Source organism: Rhododendron vialii, chromosome 10a, assembly GCF_030253575.1.
Source record: "Rhododendron vialii isolate Sample 1 chromosome 10a, ASM3025357v1".
In the NCBI taxonomy this organism is placed as follows: domain Eukaryota; kingdom Viridiplantae; phylum Streptophyta; class Magnoliopsida; order Ericales; family Ericaceae; genus Rhododendron; species Rhododendron vialii.
This window is the reverse complement of record NC_080566.1, coordinates 13,756,430-13,780,819: the sequence shown is the minus strand read 5'-3', so window position 1 is coordinate 13,780,819 and position 24,390 is coordinate 13,756,430. Positions and strand designations below refer to the sequence as shown.

Genomic DNA, 24,390 nt, shown 5'->3' with positions numbered 1-24,390 from the left:
TGTTTGGCAGTGGGACATCTTCCAACACGGCAACCAACGGCAATAACGCCTCCTCTTCCAATGCAACCAATCGCATCGCTGAGATTAACCAGGTGCAAACCCCTCAAAACAACCGGCCCCGCAGTCAGCCCCGCAGTTTCTCCGCGTTTGAAGCTCCACTGTCATTTGTTATGGAAAAGTTGATCCAGTCAGGGCATCTGAAACCCCTTGACCCAACTCCTCTGCCTAAGAACCATTCACCTAACTTCAAAGCCAATCTTTATTGTGCCTACCACCAAGGGGCTGGACATCTTACGGACTCCTGTTTCCGTCTCCGACATGCGATTCAGGATCTTATAGATGAAGGGACTCTCCACGCTCCACCTCCACCAACCCAAAAACCAAACATCCTTTCCAACTCCCTACCAAAGCCCAATGCTGCTCCCCGTATCAACCAAATATCCATCAGCTCCACTTATATCAACCCTAGCTCTACTATATTCAACCCCACTGACCATATAACCTCAACAGACCAACCCAAGCCGGTCGTGCCCATGCCTTCTCAGCCCGAAGCCGAGATCTTCTATATCCATCTTGAAGAAGGACAATCGTCCAATCCCGATGTGCCCCTCGCACGCCTACAGAATGGAACGTTTGTGTTCAACGCCTCCATCAGCGACCTGTTTCACCAGTCCATCCCTTCCGTGCAGCTCAACTCTGCTTCTTCCTTGGACAGCCCGTATTTTGATGTGACGGATCCAAACTCCTCTCCGAATTTGATAAGCCGTTTTAGGCCTGTTGTCCCTCTTCTACCGGAACGGCAGGTTGATATGCAAGCGGTGGGGTGGGCTATTGCCGATAATGATGACTATGCAGCCCCCATAATCAATGAGTGGACGGAGCTAGAATTAGACGGCTTCCCCTAGAACCCCGAATACGTCCCATTTAACCATGCTTGGTATGACGCCTAGATGGCTAATTATGAGGCAGACATGCTTGACCCTTTGGATGGATTCTCTTTGGGCATGCTATTTCAACAGCCTGAACCCGTTCTGCCTAAGGAGGAGTACTATTGGGATCCCGAGCCCGCGTGGCAGTTTCCATTGGAGTTTGACCTCAATCCTCTCTAAGGATACGCTCTACCCAATCATGAGATTCAATTCATAGAAGAGGAACTCGTTCAGGGAGAAACTCGCGTCTTGGGGGAATGCTTTCTCCCTTCTACTCTTGACAGGCTGGTTGGCTCTGTAACTAACACTGAGTACGACCCTACATTCTACATCATTAGCGAGGAACTCTCACGCCCCGCACCGCCTTATCCGACCGAGGAAGATCGTAGCATTATGGTTACAGACCTTGTTCCGCCGGCTGACCTCTGGGACGTTGATGATGTGGTTAATATCCAAGTTGGGTCCGAGGTCTGGACTGTCAACCGCTCTCTTGCCGATGGGGGACTCTGGGACGTCCCATTTATTGCTAACACGGAGCCTGTTGAGGAGGCTGTAACTGTTAAGGATCCAGATTTCTGGGAGACGTTGCTGTTCAACGATTTGGCTCAAGACCTCGACTAGGCATGGAAGCACCTATAGCCCCACCGCCTTCTGAGAAAGGAAAACGCAAATTGGGGGAAGTCCCTGCTGATCTTTGGAATGACAGTCAAGACCTTCAAGTGATACCCTCTCTAGAGAACGTTCTCAACGTTATGAGGAGTGGACGAATTTTTCAGCCTTCCAATCTGCAGGCCGGGAGCTCGTCCAACTCTTCTAACAAAAGGAACGAACCTTCTGCATTCTCAAGGTCTGCACCGTTTGAGGTACATCCTAGCTCCCCGAATGATGACATGATTCAGAGGTAGTTGGAGCGAATCCCTGCCGCTATATCACTCTGGGGACTAATCTGTTCCTCCCGCGAGCATCGTCAGAAGTTCTGCCACACTCTCTCTCGCCTTGAGATTCAACCGGATGTCACGCCTGAAGCAATGATATCTATAATTCTCCCGCCTACTTCTATGATATCTATAATTTTCACCCAGATTGCGTGGTGGTCAGGGGGCTACAGGCCTATGTGACCCCGTTTTCGTCGGCTGAACAGCGTTCTGGGGGGCTCCCCTTGCACCACCTCACCCCCCATTCTCCCATCACCTTTGCCACCCCACTTCTCCACCAAGCAATTGTAACCAGCATTGTTGGCTGGTTACATGGCCTTGGCTAGCCACCAACCAACCCATTCTTCTATAAACACCCCCCCCCCCAATGCTTCATTTCAAAGGGTTACAAAATTCTCTCTAAGAAAGAAGAAGCAAAAGCTCAAGCACAAACATCTCATACCACACTCTCTCCTACATAGTCACCTCCCAAGCCTCACCACCTCATTTAAGCCATCTCCAAGGAACTCAAGTAAAGGTATAATATCTTTCTGCTCACTATTCGAACCCCTGAGGGGGGCTGGCAGGGTCAAGGCTGGTAACCGATACCAATTCTGGCCCTAAAGCTAGTAGGGTTTCAAGAGCCGTTACCTGGAACACCCTCGCGCGATGGTCCCTTACACTCGCGCGACACTTCTGTCTACGTGAGATTGGACCACGTGGGGAAGGGATCCTGGTCTTTAAGTTTATTGTTGTGTTCATAGTCTTTTTAAAGTCTTTTAAGGAGCTTTAGCTCACTGCTTTGCAAGTTTGCATGTTAAAAATCATCGTTTAAGCCTAGTTCATAACTCCTCTTGATTTAGAATGCTCTTGGGATACTCTTGAATATGTCTCAGAGCCCTGAGTATGCAAAGCAATTCCTGGAAATCCAGTCTGAACGATCGCGCGCCTGTATGACTCTATCGCGCGATGGTTCTGGGTTTTCCAGGGACTGCCCTTGCATGAGCAGCTTGGCCTTGGCCTCTATTTAGATACCCCCACTGTTTAGGGGTCGTGTTTTCACAATATTTCTATCTACTTGCAGTAATATTGTTTACTTTCAAGTGCTTATAAACTGCTTGGTTTGCACCTGGGTGAGCACTGGTCCTTCCAGAGCCCAGAAGGGGGTAAAATCCAAAACATTGGTGGAACGTCAACACTCACGCGAGTGTATGGTAGTGTCGCGCGATGGTTGGCTTGCATGTAGATGGGTTCACGCATGCAAACTGGCTGTTTGTTCGTGCCAAAATCATACACAGCACTGCTTTGATGTATGATCGATGTTTTGAACTTTATTCCATTTATTGTGTGTCATATCACTAATCCATGCCATATCTTATCACATCCTGCAAATTGTTACAGTTTTAATCCCCGATTAACTGTTCCCCAGCCCTAATTGGCTAAAAATTGATTAATCAAACAGAATCGCAAACAAACATTTTCGCAAATGCCTAAGTAGAGACCGATCTCCGGATTGGGCGAGAGGGGTGCCATAAAACCCTTCCCCTCTCGTAACCTGGCTCCCGAACCCAGATATGGTTATGACGGACTGGTTCCTTAAACTTTTTCAAATCAAACAGCGCGACAAGTGCTTCGAAATACGGTTTCTTGGGTGTCGGACCTTCAAACCCGAGTGGCGACTCTGTATTTTCGCGAGCGCTTGCTTTCCCGCTCGCGCTCCCTCGACCCGGGCCCCTCGCGTCTCGGAATCCGGAAATTCCGAAGGGCACGCATGCCCACAGAGTGGACTAGGCTAAGCAGTAGACAAAGTTCAGACCGAATTCCCACTATACATCTCTCTGTGTGTTATCTCTCTCCCGTAACTCTTTTAATTTTATCTATTGCTAGTTAATTACTCCCATCGTCCCATTTTTAAAGTTCAGTATTCCATTTTGGGCTGTCTCTTTATAAGTGTCCATTTCGTAAAGTTGGTAGGTAAAATTTGGTACATTTTTCATTTTACCTCTAAAAGTATATTCCATTTTGAAAAGTTAGTGAGTAAAAGTGTAATGATGATATCTCCATAGAGGGTAAATATGGAAAGTGAAAGTAAAAGTTGATGTGAAATGTGTAATAATGATATTTTCTTAATAAGTTAGAGTTACGAAGCGGGACATTTAAAAATGGACGGAGGGAGTATTTAATTGCTTAATTCTTTTATCATATTTAGTCAAGCAATTTTTTTATTTGGGTATTTTAGTCATTAGCCCACTTCACCCCCCTCTTGGGTTGCCTTTTGGGTAACGGACATAATTAGGCCCCGTTCCACTAACAACTTATTTCACTTTTTTGGTTTTGTCCTTATTTGAATTTTTTTTTCTCATTTGTTAGTTTTGCGTCAATTTTTTTTGACTTTTAGAATCGAAAAAGTAAAAAAAAATTCCTTCTATCCACATATTAACTTTTTTTACTTAAAAGTGGTCCTTATTCAAAATGTAACGCCCCGCTATTTTCTATAAATAAACTCCAAAATACATTGTATTTTCAAATGCTTCTAGGCCCCTATTTTCTCCATAAATAGATTACATCATCAAAATAAACTTAAGCCGCCTTCTAAATAATCTTCTAGATGCTCCAAAATTATCAACTCTTCCAAGACATCTCCAAATTAATCCTTAAATGCTCCGATTCAATTTCGACTAATCCGGCTCCACACCTGAAAAAGAAATTATCCGAGAAGTATACGATACAACAGAATAACAAAGCTCATAAGTGGAATCAAGAAACGATAATCGACCACGTCGAAGCAACAATCACCAAGAACCTTATACCATGTCCTCCTCAGTACATGATGTTACCCAAATTATGCAACCTAGAGGGGGGGTGAATAGGATTGCTAGTAAAATTCACCTATAAAAATTATCTCTAACAATATATGCAAATAATAAGTATGCAATCAAATATAGAATGAGAGATAGAGAGATAGAACCCGTTTATAGTGGTTCGGTCCGAATTTGTCCACGGTCCGGCCCTACTCCACTTCTCCTCAAGCAATTACTTGAAGGTTCCACTAATCTTTAAAAGATTACAATTTGTAAGTCTTGCGAGTGCTTACAAAAACCAAATGCCTCTAGTTTTCCTGAGGAGCTAGCACAACCGCAAGAGTTTTCTCCGAAAATCTCTCAAAAATAAACACCCAAAATCTGCCAGATTTTGGTCTTCTAAGGTTTACAAGTGATCTCTCTCAATCACTCACTTAGGGTTACGAGTTGTGGAGAATGATGAGAAGATGAAAGCTCACAACAACAATAAAGTTTTCTCACAACAATAAATATGACAGTGTAAGAGAATGAGTGTACTGTTCTTGGATCTAGGAGAGAAAAGAGCAATTGTCTTTTTGCTTGGAAAGTGTAAGAGCTTTTGTTTTAATGAATCAATAATCAATTCAAGTGCTTTATGCCCCTGGTTCTGCTCTCTAGCCGTTGTACTTCAAATCCTGCCATTGGAGTTTAATTTGAGCTGTTGGATTTAGATTTGGATCTACACAACTGGACAAAATTTGCTTCGGCCGGTCGGCCGGTTGGTCGTCCGGTGCCCTCCTCTAGACACACTCCTCTGGTCTGACAGCCGGCCTGTCAGCCGGTTCGTCAACCTGTAGCTCAAAAATTCATATAAATAAATCCATTAAAGCACGTATTTAGCTCAATAAGTCTAAGTGACTATTAATCATTGAATCCGAGACTTTATGCTATTTTTCAAGGTCACGAAAATATTTAGTCTGTGAAAGGACTTTTCGATAATTTTGTATTTGTCAAATAAAAATATCATTGAATTAATCATCAAAATAATTAATAGAGATACATATAATTTTCCAACAAATTATAATGCATACATTTTTCAACACATGACCTGTGATCCTCCCCCAACTCCTTCCTCACCAGGTCATCCTCGACCCATTCTGGCTATTGGATAGGCTATTGGTGCACGAGTTCGCTCGATCCATGTACGAAATAATTCCATAGTACTCAATCAACAACATTATATTCAATACCAATTATTCCACTTTTCAACAATATTCCACAGGATTGAACAAAAATCACAAGATAATCAAAAGGAGTACAAAGGTGAGAGTGAAGAAAAGATTCCGGAAGTAGGAAGCATATCATATACTCTCCGGATTACCTCAAATATGATCGGCCGTTTTGTCCATGAATCAATGACTTAAAAATATTTTTTCATCTTTCAACTAAATGCATCACTAACCCACCAATCCAAAACATCACTAGCTAGTTATAAAATAAACTCTCAAGCTTTTCTCTCTCTCTCTCTCTCTCTCTCTCTCTCTAAGCTAACAATTGGAATGAGAAAGGAAGAGAAGTGAGGTGTGGTGTGGTGTGTGGAGTGGAGGGAAGGTCTATTTATAGGGGGCTAATAAAATCTAGAATCATCTAATGATAGCTATCCATATCTTTTAATATCTAGGATAATCTAACATAATCTAATAAAATCTAGAGAGAATCCAAGTATATCTAAGAATATCTAGAATAATCTTTTAAAATCTAGGTATATCAAGATGAAATCTAACATTATCTTTCACAAAATATCACCATATCTTTTAGAATTATCTAATATAATCTAATAATATCCAACAAAATCTATACAATATCTAATAAAATCAATCAAATCTTATCCTAATCTAATCTAATCTAATCCAATCCAATCTAATCCTATCCTAATCTTAATAAAATTCAATCAAATCTTATTCTAGATTTCTCAAATCTTTTCCTAGATCTTTAGGATTATGAAGTAGGGTTAGAAGTAGGGCTAGGGTTTCCTAGAAAGTCTAGGTTTAGAACTATCAATTAACAAAATCAATTATAATTACAAAAAAAAAATACTTCAATAAAATATTTAATTTTATTCAAAAAAATATTGGCTCGAATTTCGGGTCATTACACAAAATATTTGGCAGAAGGAATTTTTTTTACTTTTCCGCGAATCAAAAAGTCAAAAAAAATTCGCATAAATCGAATAAATGAAAAAAAATTCAAATAAAAACAAAATCAGATTTTTTCTAAAAGCCTTAGTGGAACGGGTCAGTTTGGTTAGACAACGTTGTTATACAAAAATGAATGATCAATAAAATATAAAAATGAACTTTAAGGCAAATCTGAAGATCATGTAGCTATCAATTGCATATTAACTTCAATCATTAACTTCGGGTTTTGTGTAGGCAGAGGGATCTATAGTTGGGGTTTAGGCTCTTTTTTGGGCTTGGTTTTTCCCTAGCTATGTTGGTTGATTCCTTGTCATTCTTGTAGCCTCTTGGGGCTTGAGTGACATATTTTGTCGAGCTCTCGCTTCTTTTAATCTTTGTATCGCATTTGATTAACAAAATCTCTATATCGCATTTGATTAACAAAATCTTTTTTTGCTGTTTGAAAATAAAACTGCAGATTAACTTAATTTTGCGTACAAATAGTGTTCATGGAACTTTGCATACTTAAGGGGTGGTTTGGCCTAATAAGTCAAATGTCTTATTTTTTTGTCATTATTCAAAAAAAAATTTTACATTTGTTAGTTTTTCGAAATTTTTTTTGCAGATTATTGCATCATCATGATGAGAAGAATCTAAACAATAAAAAAAAATGATCGAAACCTAAATTTTGTGAATAAAAACAAAAAATAAGCCAATAAGTCATTTTTTTGTCTTTATTAAAAAAAATTGAATTTTGATCATAATTTTTTTCTCCTACTTTTTAGACTTCTCTTATCATGACGAAGCAATAATTCATAAAAAAAAATTGATGAAAAACTAACAAATACATAAAAGAAAAATTGAATAAAGACAAAAAATAAAAAGGCCATTTGGCTTGTTTGGCCAAACAACCTCTAAACCGTTTGGCCAAGACACTTACGTTGAAAAAAAAAAAAACATTATTCATGAAATTCAACTTGTCATTAGAGGAGCCAACAAGATAGCGGTAAGCTCCTAGTAATTACAGTAATAAGCTCTTTTTAATATTTGGTTCTTGTAAATAAATCATGTTAATTAAATAAAAGGGAATACAGTGCACACCATATAAGAGAGCCTAGCCACGAGCCTGATTAATCTTGCAAGAAAAAAAAAATCAGATTACTTTGACTGGTTGATTTTTACCTTTCAATTTCGACTTTCTTTCAAAAAAAATTCAGCTAAGGCTAGCTAAGTTGGCCATCTTTTAAAAGAAGTGGTACTTTCCAATGTTTTGAATACCAAATGTGCCGGACGTGGTACCGGTTTTGTAATTGGTACAGTAAGTACTGGTACTGGTATAATATCGGGTACTTTTTTTTTTTTTTGGTAAATGTGAGAAGTTGTATTAAACTGTGTCCTATGGGGGCAAATAGGCGTCTAAACCATTAGAGAGGATAATCAGAGCACAGTATACGCAGTCCTATTTCAAACACGAGATCAGGGTCACAGAAAATATAACTAATACCAAGTTCATGATCAACAAATCACCGGACATAAACCAAACTAAATCCGGATAGAAATTGGACTAAATCCGGACAAAAACGAATTAATAAAGCAAAAAATACACTCCCCTCTATCATTGAGTAGCCCTTCTCTTGCCTAGCCCCCTATCAATCAAGCTCCCAAGCCGGCGACCCAAGAAGCCACGGGCGACCACGCGGTTGCAAACTCAGAAGCGGCAAGCGGAGCGACGCGAACGATAAGCGGTTTTGGTGGAGAAAGAGAAAGGGAAACCATATCTGAAGGCCATTGGTCCCTCCCCTTCCGCTACCCAAATTAGGGTATAAACCCAAGGGGGAAGGAGGGGAATGAGAAGATGAAGTGTGGCGGTTATTTTAGGGTTAGAGAAAGGTGTCTATCGGGTACCGTTTCAGATTGCTCGTTATTAATAAAATATACTCCCTCCATCCATTTTTTAAGAGTCCAGTATTCCATTTTTGTTTGTCCCTTAATAAGTCTCCATTTTGCAAAGTTAGTTGGTAAAAATTGGTGCATTTTTCATTTTGCCCCTAAAAGTAGATTCTATTTTGAAAAGTTAATGAATAAAAGTGTAATAATGATGTCTTCATAGAGGGTAAGTAGGAAAAGTAGAGATAAAAATTGATGTGAAATGTGTAATGATGATGTTTTCTTAATAAGTTGCAGTTACGAAACAGAACACTTAAAAAGGAACGGAGGGAGTATATACTTAAAAAGCAATATGTCAAGTTACTCCATAAACTCAACTTTCATTTGTATAACCCAATACTATTAATGTTGAATATTTCAAAATAAGGTACTCATAAAAAGAAGTAGGTTAATAAAAAAAAAAAACCTTAAAAGACTAGAAGTACGATAAATAAAAGGGTGTGCTCTTAATACACCCCAACTAATCTCCAAAATGTGTGCACGTTCTACTTTTCCATTTCATTTCTCAGTCACAATGTCCCTAATACACCACCAGATCTGAAACGAAGTAGCTCCAGAGACAAACCTTCCCTTTTTCTCTGTTAACGAGCTGCAACAGAAGAGGCTTGATAGGGTTCATGAAAGAGAAAATCTATGAAAGTGTCTATGAAACAAAAATGAAAGGCTTAGATCGATGTACAGCACTGTGAATTCATGTTGCCTAACACTTTCGGCAACGGAATGCCGGAAACAAAAGCAACTCCAATCTTCTTCTAATTCCTCTATTTTCTTTATTTTATTTCACCGGTCGATACATACTGCCGGAAACCATGCACCGAGACGGCCGGAACTTGATGGTACTGGCCGGTATTCATACCCTTACTACTCCCTCAGTTCCAAAATGTTTGACTTTTTTAGAACTGCGTGTCATTTTAGATTGCTTATATCTTTCGATTTATAAAATTTTATGTGATTTTGAAAATTTTATTTGATATAGAATTAATTAAAATTTATCAAACAAGATTTCGTATTGCATATTTTTTAATATTCGCTTTGAAAGATATAGTCAATTAAAAATGGCACGCTATTGAAAAAAGGTCTAACATTTTGGGATGGAGGAAATATTTTCATTGATAACAGCGTAGATAAAAAATTATTGGTTGTCCTTCATATTAGGCCTTTCATTGTGGTTGGCCACCCTTCAATACAAAAAAAAATTCACTACAACTTTTGGTATTAGTTAAGTTATTGATACTAAACTACAACTTTTTGTCGAAAGTTAAGTTGTTTCCACTAAACTAAAACATCTAACACATTTTTTTCCACTAACACCCAACACCTTTTATACACTTTTTAGATTAGTTAAAACAACTTGACTATAAATAGCTACACAACTTCTAGCTTACCGAAAACGCCCCCATAAGAGATTAGAGGAACAAATCTTACAAAAAACAAGAATTGATTATCTTTTTTTTTTTGCCAAAAGTTGAGAGATAGTATTCATCAAAAGATCCTCCTGGGGGCAAGTTGAGAGCCCACAGATCGGAAACTCCAACAGAAAAAGCGTATAAGCACATAGATGCGCCGCTCTACAGAATGAGAAGAAACCCCCAAAGGAGGACAAAACCCTCCCGAAGGAGGACAAACCCTCCAAAGAAAAGACATTATTAAAACAAATAACTAAATAAAAGAAGCACCGCCGAGACATCTGCCGCCACTCTTTCGTAACCATCTTGATATATAGACTCGTAACCACCACCTCTGCTTCGCAAAATAGGAATACATCGTTGGGAGGTGGTTGTCCAGCAAACGTAGTAGATGGCGTCATGTCATAGATCTAAGAAGATGGAGGCTATGAACGATGGTGGACAACATCTTATCCACAACCACTGAAACCAAAGCACCGGAACGTCACCGAAAAACGATATGGCTAAAAAGTTCCTAATGGACGCCCGAACTTCAGTCGCGGAATTGAGAGAGAAGATGGTTCAATGGTGGGGGAAGTGGACAGAGGGAGAGATTAGAGGGGAAGGGGTAGGGGAATGAGCCCTCCCCTCCCACCGCCTGAGAATGGGGGAGGGGAAGGAGGGGAAGACCTGTTGGCGGCTAGGATTTGAAGATTTTTAGAGAGAGAGAGAGAGAGAGAGAGAGAGAGAGAGAGAGAGAGAGAGAGAGAGAGAGAGAGAGAGAGAGAGAGAGAGTCGTGGTTCCTAAATAGATAAGTTGTGGTTGGGGGATTTTAATAAATTGATTATCTATTGAAAATTAATTTCTACACTCCCTTAATCGATGCAAACACTTCTTTTTTCGAAACAATCTCTGTATGCATACACTTTTTACAAATCTCAGGGACTGATCAATACATTTTCTCATAGAGAGGTTTCTAATTTTGGCTGTAATTATGTACATTATGGGAATTTATCTCTTCTATTATTTTTATTTGATTTAATTTTTGTTTAGTTGTTTAGGATTCCCACATAGTGAATGCATGAAACGTTACATTCTTGCATGTTATTTTAAACTTGATGTATGTAATGTTCCGACATTCAAACAAAAGATTTTGTTTCAAAAACTGAGCACACTAGTGGATAAATAAAGGAAGCTTGTTTAATTTGTTTCTTCGATACTTAATTCGTAAACTCGTGAATGTAAACAAACTTGTGAATATCAATGAAAATGTCATCAATAATTCATGCAATTAAATATTGAGAGAGGTTTATCAATCGATTAAGTTGTCGCTACAATCCTCCTATATATTATTGACAGGAAATCTTAAAATAGGCCCCACTCAACTTTTTTAACAAGTATGGAAAACAAATTACCTTCCATTTAATTAATATATTACTATCTAATAATTTGAGAGTTTAATGAATTAGTTTACAATCACACCCACTTAAATATCTCTCTCTCTCTCTCTCTCTCTCTCTCTCATAAGTAGCTTCAAAAACTACCTATTTAATGAAGGGGGGAGACCATATAACCGTGACCAATGAAAGAAAAATATATTGCCTAGAAGTTTTAAGTCCCAACGATATCAAGAGTGCATTGAGGTACTAGAACAACGAAAGTCAGGAGTTAATTAACTCATCTTTCTAAGTATTAATCTAACTATTCTAACAATACTCAATTCGCATATTCATTCATTAAAGAAAGTACAATTTCAATTTCCAAGCGTAACGGAAATAATATGTACATACATATATGTGTGTGTACACACACATATAAAGAATGTTTGATCATTTTGGTTTTCGGGTAAACATAAGAATGTCAATGAAACATGCAGGTTTTGTGGCAGCTCATCAATGTTAATTTTTAATAGAGGTTTCTATTAATGGAGGATAGTTGGAACCAGCCAATCATGCAAATGTATTACTTGTAATTAAAGAGGGGGAAACAATCTACCTAATAAGAGATAACGGTTTTTGAATCTTATCTCTCTATAAATTCTAACCATTGATTTGCTCCATAAATCCTACGGCTTTCCCTTTCTCTCTCAAACAATATTAATTGCACAATTGCTACTAATTAGATCTCACATTGCGCCGTGCCTTCAGGCACAGGCAAACCCTAGTTAAACAATAACTTAAAACTTAAGGCTTTGACAAATGCAATTTTTAAATAAGAGAAGGATAGGAAAGAACAAATAACAGCTAACCAGCTCAAGAAGCAATTAATACGGAAGATTAGGATATTGTAGATAAGCAGCTGTTGGTTTGTTAGCGTATGAGAAATAATGAGAGAGAGAGAGAGAGAGAGAGAGAGAGAGAGAGAGAGAGAGAGAGAGAGAGAGAGAGAGAGAGGATATTTATTTGATTTTTTTTTAAATTTTATTACAGAAGATCATAAAAAATATTATATTTAAGGTGACACATAAGGAGAGAGAGAATATTAAACCTAGGGTTTATTCGATTAGGAGAAAAGATAATATAAATTGAAATGACAGAAAGTGAAGTGAAAGATGAAGAGGAGAATATAACTCGACAAAATTCCCTAAACTTGTGTATGGCTGTATAATATCTGGTAGAATCCATAAAATCTTCTCCAAGCAAAAGGTTTTACACTTGAAAATCGGCTGAAATTAATGCCCAGGGGTAAGGGGTTTTTCACATCGATATCTGGGTTAGAGTTGATAAACGAATTAAGTTATCCGAGTTCAAGTTTGTATTCTTTCATTAAAAGCTCGTTTAAGTTCAGCTTGTTATTTTATTCCTTTTAAAAAAAAAAGAAGTTCGGCTTGTTAATAAGCAAGCTTGTTAAACTTTCAATCGAAGATCAACAAGCTATTATTTTGCTCGTTCGGCATATGGTGCATAAAAATTCAAGCTATTTAAGATTTGCTTGATTCACTGCAAGAAAATGCATATTTTGCCGATGCAACATAACACGTTGGGAAAAGTGTAATTGTGTCATCACTCTGCCGGTGTAAGTTTGTCGGGAAAGATATTTGCCGACATTAACTGGCACTTGCCGGTGAAGGCAACAGATTCAATCCATCTAAACTCATTCAATAACACATCGGCAATTTTTGTCGGCAAATGCTACTACGTCGGCAAACTCGTTTAGAAATTTATAAATATCACATATGTAAAACATGTTTATATATTCAATCCATCTAAACTCATTCAATAACGCATAGACAAAAGATACATTCATTCCAAATTATACAAGAATTTAATGCATTCAAGAAGTATACAAGACTCCAAATTACACCAACTCCCAAAATAGGATTCCAAAACCAAATCTCTCCCCACCCAATGTATCGAGCTAGTCATGATCTCAACTATGCTCCTTGATAGCACGAGCCAGGAAGTTCAATACTCGACCTCTACCGCCATAGTTTCATGATTATTATCAACCGCAATAGAATGACCAAGTATTTTCCTTATCTCATCCGAATTCTTCCCCAATGTTGAACCCAGTACACGCTTCATATTCGAAATTGAGGTGGACCCTGTAAATACCACAATATCTCAGGTACTAATAGGTGAACAATCTAGCACATAATAATATTTCCAGCATGTGAGCTCATAAAACTAGGGAATGCAGTAGCATATAATATAAACCTTTGAAGTGTATATTTCAGCATTTTGTTTTCAATTCTAGCTTCCACTCTCTACGTTTCAGCACACACAGACTTTAAGCTTACAAGAGAATTCCAGCACGTAAGGATCAACATCTAAGCTCATAAGTACATAATTCAGCATAAAACTATGATCCCAACATCTAAACCGCAAGATTTTTTTGTTTTGTTTTGGTAAGTAAACCTTTCATTAAAGCAAACAAATCAGATACAAGGGAAGAAATCCAAACAAGCAGATTCAGGCCAACTAAGGAAAACAAAGCAACAAGAAGCAAAAACGCTCAGAAATTACATGGGACAGAAAATCATGGAGCCAAGGCTCCAAGCGCTAGCTAGAAGCCTATTCTAGATCTCTAGGTTTCAAATTCCTCGGGGAACATAAGCGTGCCCTCACTTCCTCCAAAATCAGGTTACGCAAAGCATGAGCAGGCAAGCTAAGCAAGCTCTCAGAGTTTCAGCACTAGATATCCATTTAATAACGCAACAACTTGAAAAATCAGAGCAGAAAAAACAGAATAAGATCCAAGATAGAATATAAATTCACTACAACAACCAATATAACTTCATATAACCTTTTTTTCTCACCCATGAAGCCCACAACAATTTTGGGCTAGAAAATTTGCGAGTATGTTCGGTAGTGAGGTGGGGAGCCAGGAAGGTTGGACAACCACCACCGATATGCCTTTAGCATGATCAGCTCTAGGTTGTGTTGGCGAAGTTGAGTTTGCTCCCTTGGGGCTCCATCCTCTTCTTGAATTCTTTGCGACTTTCTCAAAGGTAAGATCTTTCTTCTTCCTGGACTATATTTCCTTACTTGAGAAAAAGGCATAGGTGGTAAATGGTTCAAGAATCAAAACAAGTTATGTAATACCAAAAACATGTTGCAATAAAAACATGTTGCAGTATTTAAATCTCCTTCCTTTAACCTAATGATACACTAGAGCAATGAATCGTGCATTTTAGGTGCCATTCTACATTATCACTATCCATGTGTTATTCTTAAGTTATGTTGCTCAACAACAGAAATTGATGATAGTTTGAACGTTTTTAATACTATTGGACAACAAACAATAACAGCTTAGGTCCTCACCTACAACAATAACTAATACATCATGCTATGATGTTGTTTGATTCCCTAACTTTTGTGGTTAATTGATCGAAATTATTTCTTCTTCAACACCAGCTCCTCTATAAGGTTATCAAACAGGGCCCTAAAGATGAAAAATTAGGTTATGACGTCTGAAAAATGAAAACCTAGGTTATGTTCTCCCCCATTCAGGACTGTAATAAACATTAGCTCAAACTTCTAATGTATTGACAAGAGAAAAATCAATACGATATCCCGGAAAATATTATTTGCCTGGAGAAAAAGAGCATCAAAATTAGTTATATATAATACTAAAAACATGTTGCAGCAGGTAGGTTAATTTCATGCTTGGTTCCAAACAAATTACACCAAAACAAAAGCATGTTGCATGCAACTAGGTTTAATCCTTTGTTAGGGAAGACATCAACGAAATACAGCAAGGAATACAAGTAAATCTATTTAGTGCCCCGTTATTGAATTTATCTAGCTTCCCTATACAGAGAGAAGGAAATACCACAAAAGTGAACACAGTCCAAGTTTCTCCTCACATAAAATTGAGAAAACAAGAAGAGATCGCATAAAATAGGGTGTCACAAGTGAGTATTCCACCTTTCCTTAGACAGATTATCTTGATTCCAACATTCACATTAGACAGAGTATCTCAATTCCAACATCCATAGAATGTAAGAACATCCTTAAAATGGATTGTAAATCTGCAGATTAGAAGAATGGAAGAGAACAAACACTTTAGTGAACAAACTCTTGCATGCTCATAATCATAAGGTACAGATTTAGTGAGGGAACCAGATATATGGCCGAACCTTTTGCAATTCGTACTAAAGAAAATATTAAAATGCTCAACAATTGTTAGACATTAGACAACTCTCACCATAACTCAACCGGATATATAAATAGGAACTCTTACAATGATAGATCACTTTCATGTGGTGTGTCCTTAAGAAAATAATTATTCCTGAGTTGATAATGAAGATGGAAAGCATATTCCTGGTGGTTTATTCAACTTCCCCTTAGTTGTATGAAACCAAGAGATTCAGAAAACGGTCCCAAGCACAAAAGTCAAGGCATTAATGTCCAAGAAGGCTCATATCAAGATTTATTCCTACAGATCATTCCAATTAGATCAGAAGTACTTCTCTATCTCTTATTGCTATATCACTGGTTTAAACCACGCAGAACTCTTTCCAAACCGTGATGCTCAAATGCGGCGAATGTAGAAACAATAGGAAAACAAAAAAGAACAAAAAAAGAAAAAGAAAACAGAGAATAATCTACTTAACACCCTTCAGCTAGTGTGAACAAAAGCAGGCAGCAAGTATAAAAAACAGAACTGGTTGAACACAAATAGGGAGGGCAAAGGCATATCAAGAAGCTAAATTAGGCACATACTGTAACTTTATCTCCTCCGGAAATAAAAACCAAATCCAAAAGGCCCGGACCAGAACTCAAGAACCCATCCTAATGTCATTCACCTGTCAGAAATAAAATTCGTAAACACAAAAGTGTAAAAAAAAAGAAATCAAAAGGAAATTAGCCCTTCGGCGATGCAGCTTTGAGTCACCAAAAGGTTAAGTTTACGGCAATGCATACTGACATCGCTGAAAGTATTTTCCTTCGTCTCAGAAAATACTCCCACCTGTTGACTTGGCCAGAAAGTTGCCGACGAGTTATTCCGTCAGCGATAGGCATCCAACGGCAACACAATTCTTTCTTCATCGCCAATGAAGCACCGACACCTCTAGAGGTCGAAGTATCGCCGTGTCGGGACACGGGGACACGTATGGGACACACCACGTGGCGTGTCCCATAATTTAATTTAAATTTTTTACAGGGACATGGCTGGGGACACAGGGGGACACGGCTGGGGACATGGGAGGGACACTGATGGGGACACGGTAGGGGCCGAATCGTAATTTTAAAAAAAAATTGGGGGCCAAACAGTAATTTTAAAAAAATTGGGAGTCAAACTATAAATTAAAAAAAAGAGGGGCCAAATTGTAATTTTTTTTTAAATTTCTTGGTGTCAAACTAAAATTATTTATTTATTTATATAAATAAATAAATATACAAATGGTGTGTCCCCCGCCGTGTCCGTGTCCCCATTTTTTTAGAATTCCCATGTCCCCGTGTCCGTGTCGGTATCGGTATCCGTGTCCGTGCCCGTGCATTATAATAAATTGCCAAAGCTACATTTTCTTGTAGTGATTAAAGCTCGTTCAAGATTGGGTCGTCTCATAATAAATTGCCAAAGCTACATTTTCTTGTAGTGATTAAACCTCATTCAAGATTGGGTCGTCTCATAAACAAGCCAAGCTTAAACATATCTTTCAAGGGTAAAGTTTTCAAACCAAGCTTGAAAAATCATTTGCTCAACTCATTCAGCTTGTTTACCAATCCTAGTCTAAGTTCCCTTCAAGCAGCACACGCTCCCAAATCCCAACATGTGCAGCGCGACAGTGCCACATATTTTTGCCTTCCCGGCTCGTGTCCTGCATTGTCAGCAAAGATGGAGTCAAGGGGAACAAGTGGCAGCAACCCTCCACCACAAAGATTTTTAAAAAGTTATTACTTATATGAATTTTTTCTTACCTTCAAATTATATATGCCAGTCACCACTATGTTTTTTATTGATTTGCTTTGTTATATCCTAACTCTTTAGTCCTTTGACATTTTCTCTATAAAGAAGTCCAAAACCAAATTTACTAACCTAAGTGGAATATTAGAAACTTAGGTCTAGATTGCAAAAGAAAAACTAGACCACATGCTTTCATATTAATGGAAACTCTTTCTTTATTAGAAAAGCAAGACATCATAATAGACAACAAAGATACAATGAAGTTACTCATTCTTAGCACAACTTTAGATCCTTGGGATGACTATACATCAATTAAAATCGAAGATACTTGCAAGAATTTTGAGAAATTAATATTATCCTTTTGACTTCACGAAGCAGGAGAAACTACATTTGAAGTTTCAAAATTTTAGTACCATTTTCCCATTGTGTCACGTGTTGAACAATACAAAAAATAAAGTCTACAATTTATCCTCTTGTTGACAAATTAATTTGTCTTGTATTGACTTTTCTCAATGTCTACGATGCAACATTCTTTTTCAGCTTTGAAACTCGTGTTGGGTATGCAGACAACCTTCAGCAATAGTCCAAACCCAAGGGGTTAAGAGTGTAATTAGGGTTAAGATTGTTGACCCTACCTATTTATAATGCAAACCCAGGGGGTTAAGAGTGTAATTAGGGTTAAGATTGTTGACCCTACCTATTTATAATGCAGTTGTTTTGTAATTAGGGTTAAGAGTGTTTTCCAGAAAAGCAGCGAGGAGGCAAGAGAAAATTGTTCTCATAGAGGAGAGAAAACTTGAACTCCAATTTCGATTATAGTGGACTGGTGTGGTTCCCGTGGTTTTTTCTCGCATTGAGGTTTTCCACGTATGTCTTGTGTTCTTTCTCTTTCTGTTCATTAAGCACTATTTTCGTTTGCTTTGCAATTTATGTGATTCTAGTTTCCAAGATCCATAGGGGCGTTGTGAGTCGAACGGGTAGTTCGATTCCTATCAACTCGAGCTCCCCTTCTATCTCGCTGTCATCGAGCTCTCCTACCTGCCGACATCGAGCCCGCCTTCTCACTTGTTCTCTCATTTTTGTTGCAGTTTCACCCCAACACCTCCTTGAGGTTAGTTCCCTGTTTCTCTCTCCTATTCTCTACTCTCTCTCACCCTTTCTCTCACTGTTGTTGCCCCTCATTCATCGAACCACTGACTACCGACAACGTAATCCTAGTTGCCTGAAGCCACACAGTCGTTGAGGCCGCCCTTTCTCTCCCTGTTCCACCCCCTCTGTTCAGATTTCATTTTTGACGCAGATTTAATTTTTTTGTTTTCTGGAACTATATATGCTACCAATTTCAAGAATTTTGGATTGTGATTGTATTGGACCCTTGATTTATTTTTCATAACTAAGGGGATCCTTCTGACTCATCTATGCCCGACTTATGTTTCTTCTATTGCACAAGTAATCATATTCTAATGTTTTATGAGAAAATAAAAGCAATTTATGAAGCCAATCTCCTTGCTAGCATCTCTTGGGACCACCTCACCCTCACGTGTGAGTGTGTAAAACGGTGTGGGGGGATTGTAGGGATTAGTCCAAGATGCGTGCAAGCTAGCCTAGGACATCTTGCATTACCAAAAAAAAAAAAATTTAAAAATTATGGAGCCCAACCTTTTTACTTTTCCTCTAATTCTTGTTTTATTTGTTGAGGCACATTTGACTTAAATTCTCCCTAATATGCTACAAGAACATAAGCAAAGGAGATGTTCTTTGGGACCAACCCTAGTAGTGGAGCTAATTATAATTTTAATACAAGAAAAAAATAAGAAGAATATGCTTTTAGCAGGGGTTTCATAGCATTATTGTACACGTCATACGAACTGCCTTTAGCCGTTACTATATGCAGTACATAGCAGCGGTTTTTGAGGCGTGGGTACAAAGCTTCACCAACGGGGATCTCCCAGCGCTAGCGCTGGTATAAACTCGTTGGTTCTAGCAGCGGTTTTTGGCACCTTTAGTAGCGTTTTAGGCCACTAGTATAGACTGATTTTCTTGTAGTGTTGCGTAGCGCAATCGGATGGAAGATGCAATTGTGGACAAATTTTTCAGACATTGAGAAAAAGACTGGTAGAGGTTTTGATATCGATTCTATCATTGATGTTTTTAACGACATGAAAAAGAGCTGAGCACAATTCAAGATGCCTCAATTTAATAGACAAGTTTAGTTAAATTACTAAATTTGTACTCTACGTGCATATGAAAAACATCATTCATTATAATAATTTTAGTATGTTGTTTTGATCAAGGAAAAATATTCATAGTGTAGTCCATGTTCCCATTTTGTTTTTAATATGCATATTCCCCACCACTAGATTAAAATTCTGGCTCCAGGCATGGGCATTCCAACACAAACATTTAAATGAATAATAAACAAAAACCAAAAATTAAAAAGATACAAACGAATTCCTTTTCCAAAAGAAAAAACAATTCATAAATGTTAATTTTCAAGTAAAACGTTTTAAACTGAAACAACCGGAGCCTTAAACTCTTTAAAGAAACACATTTGTGATGTTTGTACTTTGTAGTTTCAAGTCCTTCCAAGAAACCAACTGGGAAGGGCCAGTGAGTACTAGAATAAACACCCGTTGCAGAACCAAGCCTGATTCTTGATGGTTGAGTCCATATTTTCGGTCGGTCAGGATTAATGACGATTCATCAAGGACCATAGGGCCTGTTCGTTAGGGGTCATTGCCTGAGAGACATATTTGTCACCCCGGATATGATATCCAGGAGACTGTTTATCCCCATGAAGGAAATTAAATTTTTCCATCTCATATCCATTCAAAAGTAATCCCCTACTCTATGTGGCTTCCATATACGAAAATCACGTTATTAATTCCAAAAATGGCTTCATGTAGTATTATGGAAATGCCATCCGTCTATTCATACCAATCCATATCTTCCTACTTAAAAAATCCAAACCAATCATGCATAAGTAATCACCACCACCACCAACAACAATAACAGAACCCATCTAGTCCCCAATCGTTGGGGGTATGGGCGGGATATGACCTAACCTCCTACAATAATCTCACCTCCTACTATATCCCCATTCTTGCTATATCGTCTCATACCTCTCTAAAACTAATTCCGCTAATAAATGGACCTCAGAGTGATAAATTGTGTCATAAGCGGAAAATAGCAAACAAACAAATACTGTGGAATATATATTCAAGTATTTGCCTCTGAGAAAAGTAAAGAAGGAAACAAAGAATTTCAGTATCCTGATTCTGTTCATAAACAAACAAATACAGAGACATATAATCAAGAATTTTGTGTCTCTGACAAAAGTAAAGAATAAGGAAACAAGGAATTAAAGTTTCTGATTCTCTTCATGGTCGTTCTTTTGCTGAAGTAGATTTGGTAAAAGTTACAGCTAGTTCAATGTATGGAGAACACGATCCACAATGGTTTAGAGCCAACAGCCTAAATAGTTTTACATACAATTAAAGGACATAATAACTGAAGAAAACAAAATAAATGAGAGGAAAAAAGGAGCAAAGCAATCTTAATTAACAAACCTGGTGAAAAATGATACCAAAAGTCATCCCCCAACCAAGGCTTGAATCATGCAGAGGAGTGATCCCAGTGAAGGTGGCATTGCTGAAAATGATATTGCAAAAGTTTTGAACAAAATCAGCAACAAATCAAGATAACAAAAAAGAATTAAAAACAGAAACAAGAACAATGTCACACCAATATACAACTAGTTCAAATAGCAATGCCTGTGTCAAAAAATGATCCAATGATGGATTGCATCTTCTTGATCTGGGCACCCTCAGTACAGTGTGTGGAATCTTGAACTGTTTACTCAGTAATTCCTTTTGCTGTTATACCTAGCCTGACCTTTCAGGTTAAAATGAGCTCTTATCCGGTAAGATAAGCTCTTACTCTTATCCCGTATCCAAGCCAAATCCTCCTGCTGTTTGGAGCCTTTGGGCAAGCTTCTTTTCTACCTGCAACCTTTTCTGAAATGATGCAAAAACAACGTTGTCGCATGCATAGCAAGTATGTAGTTGTCAGAGAAGTCATTTAGGAAAGGAATCCAATGCAGTAAAAAGGGTTGTACAGAGAGTTTCATAAAGCACCAAACCTGTCGAGGAACTAGAAAATCTCGGGCGAGCTTTCTAATTGGCGGTATTGGGCTTTGGCCTTACTTGTTCAGTTTTGGCTCGTTCTTTTGGTTTTGCGAGCTGATAGATCAAGAGAGAAAGTTCTAACACTTGATACTTGGATTCCCAAATTTTGTAGGTATCTCATCCCCTCCAATTCAAATTGTTACTATTACATACATTTGCTATGCTCAAGTGGCTAATGCGACTGCCCCTAAGAAAAATTTCTTCCATCTCTTGTGTCTATCAACCTTGTGCAGTTGAGCTTCATACATGGCGACCTAGCTGATCGTCGAGAATGTCTACTTCTCCAGTTCTTTCACAACTCTACACTCAAACAAAGTCTACTACAACATGGATCTGAAGGTATAGCACAAAGGATTCTAATTCTGTCAACATTTACTTTGAGAGAGAGAAAGAGAATGAGTATAATGGGTAAATAAACTCTAATTACAACTCATGATTTTGAAATTGAAAAATGGAATACAGAGACAACCGGAGGATACATTCTTCAAATTATGTGTTGCTTTATTCAGCAACCCAGATCGACAATGCAGTTCACCAGTACTCCCCGCAAGAACATGAACCATCAACGAAATGATGAAACCTGTTCCGATCCCTCACAACAATCTTACGCCCTTTGATCTTTGAAATTAGTTTGGTCGCAGTATGACAATCCAAACACATTTTAAGGTTGTTGAAAATCCTGATTGTAGCTCCTGCTTGAGTGCTAATAAGCCCAAAAGCAATAGCAAGCTTCTCGCTATGAACTTCAAGCAACCGCTTCTTTTCTGATTCTCCAATATCGTGCAGGACTATATCTGTCAGTGGGGTATGACCATGAGCCTCAAGCCACCCATTCATCTCCTCAAGCATTGCATAGATTTCTTTGCATTTTGGATGCCTCATATCCCCAGCAAGGAATTCATGTACCATATTATTCACTTCAATTGAGCTACAACCTGGCTCCTTCTGCACCCCACTGCCTTTCATCATAGCCCTTACCTTTGCTGCTCCATCCCAATTCCCTGCTGCAGCATATATACCAGATAGAATAACATACGTCCCAGAATCCGCAACATTCTTGCTTAAAAGGAGCTCCGCGATTCGCTCTCCTAGGACAGTGTTTCCATGAAGCCTACATGCACCAAGCAATGTTCCCCACAAGACAGGATCCGGGTCGATCTTCATGCTTTTGATAAGTTCATATGCATCGTCTAAATGCCCAGCACTACCAAGTAAATTAACCATACACCCGTAGTGCTCAATCTTGGGTTCAATCTGGTACTCGTCCTTCATCAAACAGAAATATCTCCGTCCCTCAGTGACTAAGCCTGAATGGACACAAGCAGTCAATAAGCCAATGAAGGTTATGTCAGTAGGGTAAACACCTCTCCTACGCATGGTTGCGAACAAACGGAAAGAATCTTTACAAAACCCATGCATTGCATACCCAAAAACCATCGCGTTCCAAGCAACAACATCCTTGTCCTCAATCATATCAAAAACCGTGCGTGCTTCGTCCAAACTACCACACTTGCTATACATATCCACCAAAGCAGTACCCAGTTGAACACCAAACTCAATCCCATTATTCATAAGGATGTAAGAATGTACCCACCTACCCGACTCCAAAGCCCCGAGCTGCCCGCAAGCAGAAAGTACTGCAAGTAAAGTTGGTTCAAAAGGCTTCACTCTTAATTCCAACATTTCCCTGAAGAGGTCCAGAGCCTCATTCGGCCTCCCCTGCTGCGCGTAACCGTCAATCATCACATTCCAACACACAATATCCCTTTCCCCTTCCTCCATTCCATCAAACAGCAACCTCGCCCCGTCCACATCCCCATTCTTAGCACAACAATTAATCATCGCGGTCAAAGAAACCAAATTCCTCTCAGGCAATTTATCAAACAGCTGGCGCGCGGACGCCACTTCGCCGGCCTTCGAGTAGACATCAATCAGGCCGGTTATAACGTAGTTATCTGAGGCGCACCCGAGTTTCACCGCCTGGGAGTGGAGGGATTTCCCGGGTTTCAACGGGCAGTCGCGGAGCAAGGCGGAGAATGTGAAGGCGTTGGGAAAGACGTCGTCTGCGAGCATGCGGGCGTAGAGGGAGAGGGCTTGGGGGTGGAGGTTGAGGGTGGTGTGGGCGTGGATGATGGCGGTGTAGGAGAAGACGTTGGGGGGCGTTTGGGCGTGGTTGAAGAGGGAGAGAGAGTAGTCGAGGCGGCGGAGGGAGGAGTAGGAGCGCTGGAGCTTGAAGGTGAGGATTGGATTGGTGTCGAGGAGGTTGTGGCGGAGGAGGGAGGCGTGGATTTGGAGGAGGTGTTTGATAGATTTGGAAGAGTCGATGAGGTAGGCTAGTTTGGAAGGCGGGAAAGGGTGGGGGTGGTCGGTGGTGGCCGGAGGAGGAGGTGGCGGGAGGGAGGCCGTGAGAGTACTGGCAAGAGCATCGGAGAGCATGATTATCCTTCAGATAATTGTTTCTTCCAAAGTTTTGGGCTCCATTCTTCCTACCACACAATCAAATTGCTTTTGGTTCCAAAAAATAAAAATACTAACCGCAACTCGATTTAAGTCTTTATTTTTTAAGAAGGTAATTTCAAGCTTAAAATAATGTGTTTATATAAATAATTTTTCTACCAATATAAATCTTGTTTGATAAATCTCATTAAGATCTTTTATACGATGCAAAAAAAATTAAAAATTATTTTTCATTTACATTATTTTTTAATTTAAAAATA

General features: G+C 38.8%; 1 protein-coding gene across 6 annotated transcripts; it reads right to left on the bottom strand.

Moving 5' to 3' along the window:
• Positions 1-13,326: 13,326 nt before the first annotated feature.
• LOC131304766 (pentatricopeptide repeat-containing protein ELI1, chloroplastic) lies at positions 13,327-24,178 on the bottom strand. Of its 6 annotated transcripts, none has more exons than XM_058332135.1 (6): positions 22,153-24,178; positions 21,231-21,502; positions 21,056-21,137; positions 18,184-20,960; positions 17,188-18,121; positions 14,278-17,122 (listed from the first exon to the last, which is right to left on the bottom strand). In XM_058332135.1, exon 1 carries the CDS (start codon positions 24,107-24,109, stop codon positions 22,205-22,207), a length of 1,905 nt encoding a protein of 634 aa, XP_058188118.1. In that variant the 5' UTR covers positions 24,110-24,178; the 3' UTR covers positions 14,278-17,122; positions 17,188-18,121; positions 18,184-20,960; positions 21,056-21,137; positions 21,231-21,502; positions 22,153-22,204. The 6 variants fall into 6 exon arrangements, with proteins under 6 accessions (XP_058188124.1, XP_058188118.1, XP_058188121.1 ...); XM_058332138.1 differs by having other exon boundaries at positions 21,426-21,502; XM_058332137.1 differs by lacking the exon at positions 21,231-21,502 and having other exon boundaries at positions 22,143-24,178.
• Between the last annotated feature and the right edge of the window lie 212 nt (positions 24,179-24,390).